This window comes from Mytilus edulis, chromosome 1 (genome assembly GCF_963676685.1).
Source record: "Mytilus edulis chromosome 1, xbMytEdul2.2, whole genome shotgun sequence".
Taxonomy (NCBI): Eukaryota; Metazoa; Mollusca; class Bivalvia; order Mytilida; family Mytilidae; genus Mytilus; species Mytilus edulis.
Window position 1 is genome coordinate 68,150,090 of NC_092344.1, and position 11,665 is coordinate 68,161,754.

The following is an 11,665-nucleotide window of genomic DNA, read 5'->3' on the forward strand; positions in this document are numbered from 1 at the left end:
ACGAAAACTGCTAAAATTGTCCAACTAATTACTGTTATGAATAACACATGAGTTGCATGATGGACTTACCAAAATCTGAAAACTGTCATTGTTTTGATATCGATTTTCAATAGGAAATCATTAATTGACTGTACAACGAAATTTCATTGAGAATGTTGTTTGAGAACGATGATTCTTTCTTTTCCAGAATGAATACAAATCGTTAATTTCCGGGACTAGACAGTATGTTTGACCGTATTATATTGCTTTTAACAAATTTGTACTGGTCTATTCCTAATTGAGTTATCAAAAGTTATTCAACATGTACATGTATATGTCAGATACACACATGCTTTCTTGTCGTTTTTGTTAAAATATGGCTTCGACACATGTGATTGTCAACAACTGAAGACTTGATATATCTCTAAATGAGGAATATATTATCGAGCTAATGATTGTCCAAGCGAAATGAGTACTACTTTTTAGTCGTATGCTTTTGTCTTATTTTTTTATTCATAAAAAAAAAAAAATAACATTTTTATACGAATTTTTTTAACTGTACATTTGCAGAAAAAATGTGACCAGTATTGGCCACAGACAACTAACAAGCCATTGGTAGTAGGCAACTTTGTATTGAACATGGAAGTAGAAAAGGAGCACTCTGTATACATGTATAGGCTGATAAACGTTAAGCACAAATTGGTAATATACTCTTTGTTTTGATTGATGTTAATTTCATAATGCTGATACGCAGGCAAATATTAAACTTAGCGTATGTCGATCAGAAACTAGCTTTAATATATACGCCTTCACTTCAACCGTTAAATCATAGTTTATTTTAAAAACACTTTCTTTGAAAACACGGCCTATGCTAAAGTGCAACTTCTTTGATGAGTTTTTGACATCATGCCAAAAAAAAAGGAAGCCCCAGTGATAGTTTTTGTCATCATCCGTTAACGTTTGAAGAAGTTAATAAGTTGCCTTCTAACTTCAGTGCATTAAACAAGCGTATCAATAATTTGTTTTCCTCCTACAGGAAAAACAAGAACGAAGGGTTCATCATTTTCATTTTATTCAATGGCCTGATCATGGTGTTCCAGACAGTATAAAGCTGGTGAATTTCTATAGAGCAGTCACGAATATTAGATGTGATCAGCCTGGACCACTTCTTGTACACTGCAGGTAAGTTGAAACTATTTGAGGCAATTGCTGTGTACATAAAATAAAAAATGAAATACAATAGACGTACCAAACTGATACCATATTTAGAATATAAAATACCATGGCATAAACAGCTAGCCAGAAATTTCGAACTAAGAAACAAGAAAGCGAATCCTTAATATCACTTTTTTTCAATAACATTCCGAAAAAATCCAACAAGAAAACTTAGCTGAATAATTTGGTGAAAAAGGAATACTCTTGCCACTAAATACGCCTGAAAGGCACTAAAGAAGTCGCAAAATATACTAGTATGTTGTATTGTTGTTTTCCTTGCACTACATTTTTGTAGAAAAAAAACCCTATTGAACTTGTTTTTGAAATGTTTTTAGTGCAGGCATTGGCAGAACGGGTACATTTATTGCAATAGATTCTTTATACGAGCATGGCAAATCAGTTGGTTATTTTGATGTCAAGGAATATGTACAGATTATGCGGAAGGACAGAATGAATATGATTCAAACATTTGTAAGTTTTATACGATATTATGAAGTTTAAAAATCATTGGTAAATATTAAAATCAATATGCAAATGAACATCTTAATTTTTCATTCCAAATACAATGCAATCCGGTGTGTACTGTATATTTGGTTGCAATAATATTCATAACCTAAATCTTTATTAGTTCATAAACCAATTTACCAATTAAGGATATCAATAATGAATCAATAGATCACTCTGAACAGTAATCTATGACGTTGTCCCACAAATTGGTAGTATGAAACCATTCAAACGGGAAACCCACTTGGTGAATGTTGACGACTAAATTAACTACAATGAAAGTAATAATGCAACAGTTATCTTTTTGGATGTAATCAAATTAATTAGATGTATGATCGGCTGTTAAAACCATTATCTTTCAAATAGAGCAAATAGAGTAGTAATCGTTGTGAAACATTGGGTGTTTGACTGCTTGTTGTATTCCTTTTTACGAAAACACAAATGATATGTAAAAAATCACGTAAATGCTTTCAAACAGCTTGGAATACTTTGACTGACAGATATATATCAATTTGGAGATATATTCTAAATTTTGTAGTGGTATACGTTTTGTTTCTAATTTATCATTAGCACAGTATACGTAGCCAGCATTACTAAGTTGTGTTGCAATGTCATGTAAATGTTGATTTTCTTTACATTTACCGTTTACATGATCTGTCGAACTACTAGAAAGACTAGAGTATTACACACAAGTTATAAATTACATAAGTCGTATTTGGCACAACATTTGCCAACTATTTGGTTTGTAATGAATTTCAACAACGTATTTGATTTTCTCTTCCAACTGTTAGAGCAACTGGTCAGTCTAAGGAAGACGAGATACAAGTCCAGTGTAGTTAAACATTTTACAAACCGTTTCTTCACAGTGTTTAACAATTAGATGATTGTTTTTCTAAATACTAATTTGAGATTGACAGTTTACGTTATTGTATAATTCTAGTATTATATTTATAGGAACAATACGAGGCTGTGTTTGAAACATTACAAGAACTGTTCACTGTGCCAGACACTTCTATTCATGTAAATGATTTCTGTAGTTACGTTCAAGAACAAGAAAATACAAAAGTCCCACAAAATCAAAAGACGTATCGATTAGAATTTCAGGTATATACAGTCACAAAAACCATAATCGATACTCACAAACAAAATTTAATAAGAGAAAAAGAACAAAACTAGAAATAAGAATGACAAACATTGAGATACTGGCATTAGCAAATTATTTCTGACTACCTCTCAATGGCTATCGATACTACGTCGTGTCTAAGAATTCTGTGTAATTTAACTTTATGTTGAATATGACTTTCAGAATAGTTTCTTGATATGAACGAAAACACTTAACATTTTTCTCAATACAAAAATGAGGGTGCAAAGTATATCTCAATGATGCAAAAACTATTTTACATTTAACCGTTTAATATGAAATATGTCAATGATAAAATGAATACAAACATCGATATTTCTGTAGTTTCAGAAAGGGGAAACAATTCTTAAATAAACAAGAATACGCAAGGAAAATATCGGTAATACGAGATTCAGTAAATCAATTGCAACACAATGACATAGAAAAGTCAAAACATATATGGTGGTCAATTTAGTGTTGACTCTTTGATATACTGATACTGATAAAGTATCTATACAGGGATTTATCATACTAAAACTAACCAAAAGAGAGTATTCGTTTACGCAATCAAATGCATAATTTATTATTTTCATTCATTAAATAAATAATAAAGTAAGCAGTGCCGCGTTCAGTTGTTCCCCATTCAACAGTGCACTCTATCAGATATTCTACGTTTAAGAGATCACATGAAGGTAAATACCGGTAAATTGTTGGTTTTAATCAAATGTATTCATAAGTAAAGTTTACGTTATGATGTGTACTTATTTTGTTTTAAATTTGTTTTATGTTTACGGAAAACGCATAAACACAACACAATTATTGTTTTATAGAGGTTGCAAAGTCTTCGTCCATCATATTCATTGGAACATTTTACATCTTCCAGACTTGAGGAGAACATTTCAAAGAATGCAGTGAATTCTATTTTACCACGTGAGTGTATTGAATATGCATTGTTTTTGTTATTCATGTTGTTTATGGGTATATTTTCATATGTTTCGTATTTGATAATAACACAGTAGTGCTATTTTGTCAGAGATCATTTTTTGGACAAAACATTATACACAGTTGGTATGGAAGCATGTCATCATCTCAGGATATCTAGTACATACATACATGATTTTTAAATTTTTAAGTGAAGGCATAATTGTTTACCTTTATAATCCAATGATTACATTTTTTGGTCACTTTCTAAGCTACTAAATGTAACATGCTTTAATTAGGAAAACAAGAGCACATGTACTTCCTGTCTAAAATAGTTTCAACAAGTGTGCTACCAAACACATGTGTTTGTGGTTACAACATACTTTCATAGTCATGTTTTTGATATATATGTTGCGGGAATTTTCTTCGAGAAAACTATGACAAATATACCGAACTCCAAGGTAATTGAAGAAAGAGACAAGTCAATAAAAGCTGACTCATATTTTCATATTTTGTTCTGCATATTTTATTGTTTAATTGAAATCGATATAAATTAACTACCAAGACAACAAATTAATTAGGTTTATTTAAATGTGTTGGACTATTGATTTTTTATTTGTTTCAACGTGTTCCTATTTCGTTTTTTTTCCATTTTAAATAAGACTTTTCATTTACATTGTAGATGATGATTTTAGGCCATATCTTATGTCTTTTGGTAAAAACAAAAACAATTACATCAATGCAGTCTTAATACCAGTAAGTGAATTTAAATCAGTACTCATTTTCAATGAACTGTGAAATCCGGTCAAACTAGTTGTTTTCATTACACTTCTTTACAGAACTGATTGAGTTAAACTTGTTACATGGATATTTGCAAGTGTAACTAGTTTGGGGACTGCCGCTTTATTTCTAGTTGATATGTTTTGTAAATAAAACAACATACCCGTGCTTGTATTGAAAGGTATGACACATTTAAATTAAGCATGTAACAAAATTGTTTTTGAATACACGAATGGGGTTCTTCCTTTTGAAAAGTATTTTATAAAAATTAATGGATTGAAAGTACATATATACGTTATTATCTTTTATACATAGTTTAAATTTGCACTTATTTCTTCAACATTATGTTCATCAACCCTTTCAAACGCTTATTATCACATAGCCTTCATTTAAATAACTACATCTTATTATTGTAGGGATACTCTCCACATGGGAGCTTCTTAGTAACCCACTGTCCATTAAAAGAAACTGTGGTTGATTTCTGGACAATGGTGTATGATCACGACTCCAGTATTGTTGTTTTATTGGACACACTAAATGAAGTGAGACAATTATGAACTATTTAATTAATTTTTTACATCACAATCATGCTCATAATAATGTACACAAATGTTGGTATGATAGTTGGCATTTGTCTGGTTATACTCCTTTAAACTCATATGAAACGAGTGACTTGTGAAAATTATTGTTTATCCAATTCTTAAAGCAATATGTATATAACATAAACTTAGTCTTCTGTGCATGATATTATCATTTTTACGAAACCATATCGTATAATCGTCAATTTTTTTTCTCGGATTGTTATAATGTGAAAATATGACAGCTAAATAATTGCCGTGTGTTGAAGCCATAGTTTACTGATTGTCGCCTAAGTAAACAATCCACAAAGGAGAATATATATTGAGCAAACGTATAACATGAACAATAAGATAAATTATTTCATAACAGATCCATGCGTATTGAGGTCAGCGAATTTTTGCGAGAAACATATCGGCGAATTGTTAACTGGAACAAACAATTAAAAAAGTAAATATCTGCTAAATTTGGACAATTTATAGCATTTCCTTGAGAAAAAAAGGTATATGTACAGAATATTTATTCAAACATGAATTGATTATAAAGTCGCTTATACATGCGGAAAAGAACATATCTTGAATATCAGAATCCAATTCTAACAGCCTCAAACTACTGTAGCATGCGTAGAGTGTATTGTCATAGGAATCTATGAACAAGAAAGATTTTTGTTCTCATAACTGTTATTGTTTTGGTTAGGCTGTAGATTGTGGAATGTTCGGTCTCATCAAAAGTCCAGGTCACAATAAACATAATATCAAATACATGATAGCAATGTGTATCTTATTCATAATTACCAAAAGGAAACTATATGTTAGAATGTCATATAAACTCTGACGTCTGGTATCGCTGAGTCGAACGTATTTGAATTTAAAAATCCACAGTTCAATATCTGTTAATACAACTGAAAAGATGAGACCAAATAAATAGATAAATAAAGTCCATGATAAAAATACTGCATTTAAAACTTGAAGTCTGAAGTAACGATTTCATTTTCTGTTTATTTTAAGGATGCTCCATTATGGTCAAAAACAGAGAAACTACTGGAGTTTGAAAAATTTGATATTGAGCTTGATAATGATCAGACGCCGAGAGAAGTTCAACTTTCCATAGTACATCGAGCGGTAAGAAAAAACAATTAATGTCAAATAATACAAGAATGTTGTGCCTCCTTTTTTTAGGACACACATGATATTAGTCTTGAAATTTCGTTGATGAATGAACCACAGATTGACAAAACTCCAACATGCATATTGTTAGCTAAAGACATGTTATTGCAAAAGTTACGATTCACCATAAAAGATAGGAATTAGAAAAGAACATTATTTGTTACATCTAAAATACATCCTTAAATGTCTTACAGTGTAAAGCTGCATTTGATTAAAATTGTAGGTAAGGATTACAGTGTAAATCTCATATTTGATTATTGTGAATACATGTAATTTTGGGGCCCTTTATAGCTTGTTGTTCGGTGTGAGCCAATGCTCCTTGTTTAAGGCCGTACCTTGACCTATAATGGTTTACTTTTATAAATTGTTATTTGGATTGAGAGTTGTCTCATTGGCACTCATACCACATCTTCCTATATCTATGTAGAAAACATATGATTTGTTAGGTTTCTGAGTATTGATAAGCAAGTCTATAATAGTGGAATATGGTTTTCTGAATTGAAGTGAATTGTTAAGAGAATCGAAAAACATGGTAGTATTATATTATGTTTAGATAAGCAATGATAATTACAAATATTTAACAAAACATTAATTAGTAATTAATGTTAAAAAACACAGCCACCGGAAGTATATTTGAGAAAATGTGGCAGTTATTTTTATAAAAAAATAATGTATTTAAGCATGCAATTTTTTACAAAACATTCTTTTAGACGATGCAAGAATTCGTATTACAGAAGTATACTATTGATATCAGTTGGTTGTAGTTTACTTAGCGTTCACTTTGAAATATTGCATTATGTTAAGAACACTACTAACCACTCACAGTCACTCGTCTCAGAATTTTTTTCCCCTATATACCTTTATATAACACAAGGTACTTAACTCGCGATTTTGAAAAATGTCATACGGTGACGAAATTTCATTAAAATGCCGTGTCTCGGCTGTCAACCCCACTAAAACGTGTTATGCCGTAAACCTAAATTTATTTATCTTCACAATGGTGTATAAAACGCCTACTGTTGTTGTCGGAATCATCCGTAGCAATACTACCCGAGTATGTCAATCGTAATTATTTCGTTAACCTACACAAAATTGGCAATACACGTCTCGCAGTAAATGATTAATTATAAAAATTGTTTTAGAAAAAACTGTTAGTTTTCGTTTGAATAGAACTTATCATACAGTTAGTAAAATTGTATAATATACCGTGACAAAATCTAAGAAGTGTTATTTGTGGTATGTCTAATAAATGACAAATTTTCCCATGACGTCAATGTCATGTAGACTCTCTCTTGATTTTACGTATGAAATGAAATAAGATCAGGTAACTCCGAGAATCATTTAGACTTTCCCATAAAATTGACCAATCGGAAACCGAAATATACAAGGAGACATGACGCGTTTATTGCCAATTCTTCAGCTGTTTGCAAAATTATTACGATTGACATACTTTGGTAGGATTGATACGGATGATTCCGACAACAAATGTAGGCATGATATACACCATTGTTAAGATAAATCAATTTAGATTTACGATATAACAAGTTTTATTGGGGTTGACAGCCTATAAAGCGGCACATAACGGAACTTCATCACTACCTGACATTTTTCTAAAATGTAAGTTAAGTACTTTGTGTTATATTAAGGTATATAGGAAAAACAATTCTGAGACAAGTGCCTGTGTAACCACTGTACATTACGGCAACAGCAGACTAATAACATCTGGAATAATTTAAATTTCCATTTTTTTGTAATTTCAAGAATAAACAAGATAAAAGATCTATACATGTGTTCTCGGCAAAAGAATGTAAAAGTGGCAACTCTTTTCTACCTACTACAGCTGACATGCTGGTACTGTTGCAAAGAGTGATTGATCAACGCAAACATCAGACCGGTCCAGTGACTGTCGTTTGCAGGTATTCTAAAAAACCCATACTTTTTGAGATAGTGTGTAAATTACAAACAGACTACGAAATAAATGCATGTTGAATTCTTAATTGCAGTTCTATTGAAAACGCATTTATTTTTAAAGGAAAATATTTACGAAAATCTTGAATTGCGAAAAGTTAGTTCTTTATTTTATATCAAAAAATATTGAATTTGAATATCAACAGGCGTTCAACCATAAATTATCGTTTTTAGATTATTAAAATTTAAGCAATAGTTGACCCTTTAATAAATATTATTATTTGTTTGTATCTTTCTTGTTTTCATTTAAAATATCATGGATGACGAACAATAAAAAAAAATTGTTAAAATTTATCATCTTAGACATTGAAAAAAACTTTAGAACTAGACGACATAGTGCCTGTTATATTAAGGCTTTACAAATAACACTGCTTCTGATTTGATTTGAAAGAGCATGTTTTGAATGTGTTGATACAGATAAGCTGTAGTGATGATAATGAATTAGATTCATCTTCTCTTACCTTCCCTGTTTCCTAACATTGCAATATATGTATAGTTAACATATGCATGTGTTTTCCAGCAATGGTGCAACAACAAGTGGGTTGTTTGTTGCATTAAGTTTCATTTTAGAGAAAATGAAGATTGATGATCAAGTCGATGTGTTCCAAGTTATAAGAACAATACAATTACGGCGACCAGAATTTGTGACTAATTTTGTAAGTTTGCAAGAGCTACAATCATTATAAAATACACAAATATCACAGCAGCTATCGAGCCATATTATTGATTGCTTATACGATTGTCAGAGTTACACAAGTTGACATACTGTGTTACAACATCACATTACACTACCTAACGATTTATGTGAAGTACTTTTAAAACAATATTTTACATTTCCCAAATAACAATTAATTGTGTACTGATTTATGTATTGAAAAAGTGTAGTATGTTTGCCAAAAAGACAACCACTGAACATAGACAAAATAGTAAATATTTGGGCATTGGGCTTCGTTTAGCCTAAAAAAAACCAAAAGAACCACTGCTCGTAGAATAAACTACAAAAAAACCAAAAGAACAATACTTGCTTGATTTATGTTGTAAGCTATAAACGAGTATTAAATAGGATAGCCACACATTAAACATTACCTCCGAATTGGACGGACTGAGTTAATGCATGTATAGGATGTTGAGGGAGTGACGTTAAACATAGTTGTGAGCGCTAAACTTTCATCGTGCATGGACCAGTAGTTTAACAGAACATTAAAAGAACAAACTTCGTCATCAGACCGATATAATCACACAAAAAGTATTATACTACAACATACTATAGTTATATAGAGATCTAAATCTAATAAGTTTTAGATTTATAAAATTATTACAACGGTTTCCTTTATCAAACATTATCGCGTTTCTAGCAAAAATAAAACTCTTAACAACATAGCATAGAACTATACCTTCCAATAGTTATTCATGTGAATAAGTGACGTATAATGAGAATGGGTTATGTTTTTTTAGGATCAGTATGAGTACTGCTACAAGTGTATCAAAGATTTATTAGAAGGACAGTCAGTTTATGCGAATCTTTGATGTGTAATGACAGAGCAATTTACTGTTTGAGTAATCAAAGGAATCCTGTACGCCAGTGTACGCTATAATTTTGTAAAAACATATTAAAAGAATGAATCAACAGTGTATAGATTGTTGTACAGAGGTCAAATGTTCAATGAGTGTATATTAGTATTATTCATATCCATGACAGATCCAATCGCATACAGGAAAAAGATTGTTATACTCCCGCATATCCATTACAGGAGATATTATTGTCTTCTGTTTTGATTTCATAATAAAAAATGAACGTATTTTTGTACTTCATCTCTGTTTTTTTTAAACAAATTTATCAATTAATTTGAAAATTATATCACAATGTTTACTGCTGTACTCCAATTTTTGACATTTTTACCTATAATGGCTGATTGTTTTCCTTACACATTGTCGTCAGTTTAAAGAAATCTATGCGACTGTCATACAAATGAGAAGTTTAGCTAGTTATAAAACAAGGTTTGATCCATCATTTTCTACACAAGGAAACGCCATTTTATTTAGGACTTTTTCGTTTAAATTTTCTTTGGAGTAAGGTATTTTTGTTGTATCACATTTTCTTTCATGAAAGCTACTATAAAAAAGAACAAATTAGTTCCATACTGTGTAAGGGAACGCTTGGAATGGTTAATAACTTTGAAACTGAACACATGCTGCATAGGTAGGGTTCGTGCTGCCAACATGTCGTGTAATGCTATTGTTATTGTTTCAATTGTGTTTTTTTTTATTCTTTTGATTTTAAATCAATTCTACGAAAACAATTTTAATGATCTATATTATATATAGTTGACAAGACGAGTATTTTGAACCTGATCCAAACACACTATGCTAACTTCATGTCGACCAGTATTTGCTTTATCCTTAGAGTGTAATGGTTAGAAAAGAAAAGGTCAAACGAAACCAATGGTTAATTCGTTGATTTGATCAAGTCGATTGCAGCTTTTAAAACCGATCAAGTTTCCACGAGAACGCTCTCGAGGAACGATATTTTGAAATTTTAAATTATATAAATGTTTTCTTCAGTACTTTTGAAACGCGTGCATCAGTTGTGATCAGTTGTCAATTGTTCATTTATTGAATCGATTTTGAAAGTTTAACATCCCCACGTTTTTTTGAATTGACAAATATTACGATAAGGGTCGTTATTGGGTACAACTTTTATGAACTTTTGGTCCTCAGCGCTGTTCAACTTTGTACTTATTTTGGCTTTCAAACTTTTGTATCTGGGCGTCACTAGTTAGTCTTGTGAAGACGAAACGCACTTCTGGCGTATTAAATTTTAAACCTGGTGCCTTTTGTTAGCTATTATTCGTGTGCTTTTTTTCCAATATGTTCTCCTATTTATTTGTATTGTAGTCCTGTAATGTTTTTCATTTAAATGTTATATTGAACATTGCCATTAAAGCGAAAGGTTTGGCATGCCACAAAATCAGGTCCAACCCACCATTTTTTTTCTGTAAAACATGTCCTTTTCTAAGACAGAAATAGAGCCGGCCATTGTTATATTATAGTTCGTTTCTGTGTGTATTACATTTTAACGTTGTGTTTTTGTTGTGTCGTCTGTTTTCTCTTATATTCACATTACTATAAGACGTGTCAAGGTACTTTTCTATCCCAAATTCCTGTATTTAGTTTTCATGTTACATTTGTTATTCTTATCGGATTTTATCTAATGCTTAGTTCGTTTCTGTGTGTGTTACATTTTAATGTTATGTCGTTGTTCTCCTCTTATATTTAATGCGTGTCCCTTAGTTTTAGTTTGAAAACCGGATTTGATTTTTTCTAACGATTTATGAGTTTCGAACAGCGGTATACTACTGTTGCCTGGATTCATGTGATCCGGAACAAATAATGGCAAAAATAGAAATTCAGACTGCTAGGACATATTATTAGTTTT

General features: G+C 31.0%; 1 protein-coding gene across 2 annotated transcripts in view; it reads left to right on the top strand.

Moving 5' to 3' along the window:
- The window catches only part of LOC139487903 (receptor-type tyrosine-protein phosphatase epsilon-like), a 34,557-nt gene extending 24,528 nt beyond the window's left edge, over positions 1-10,029 (top strand). For both annotated transcript variants that reach the window (XM_071273124.1, XM_071273133.1), the window contains 11 exons: positions 550-681; positions 1,016-1,161; positions 1,530-1,665; positions 2,653-2,802; positions 3,649-3,748; positions 4,422-4,495; positions 4,936-5,061; positions 6,103-6,216; positions 8,023-8,177; positions 8,750-8,885; positions 9,685-10,029. In XM_071273124.1, coding sequence (XP_071129225.1) covers positions 550-681; positions 1,016-1,161; positions 1,530-1,665; positions 2,653-2,802; positions 3,649-3,748; positions 4,422-4,495; positions 4,936-5,061; positions 6,103-6,216; positions 8,023-8,177; positions 8,750-8,885; positions 9,685-9,756 — 1,341 coding nt within the window. In that variant the 3' untranslated portion in view covers positions 9,757-10,029. The remainder of the gene's footprint in view (positions 1-549; positions 682-1,015; positions 1,162-1,529; positions 1,666-2,652; positions 2,803-3,648; positions 3,749-4,421; positions 4,496-4,935; positions 5,062-6,102; positions 6,217-8,022; positions 8,178-8,749; positions 8,886-9,684) is intronic.
- Positions 10,030-11,665: the final 1,636 nt, after the last annotated feature.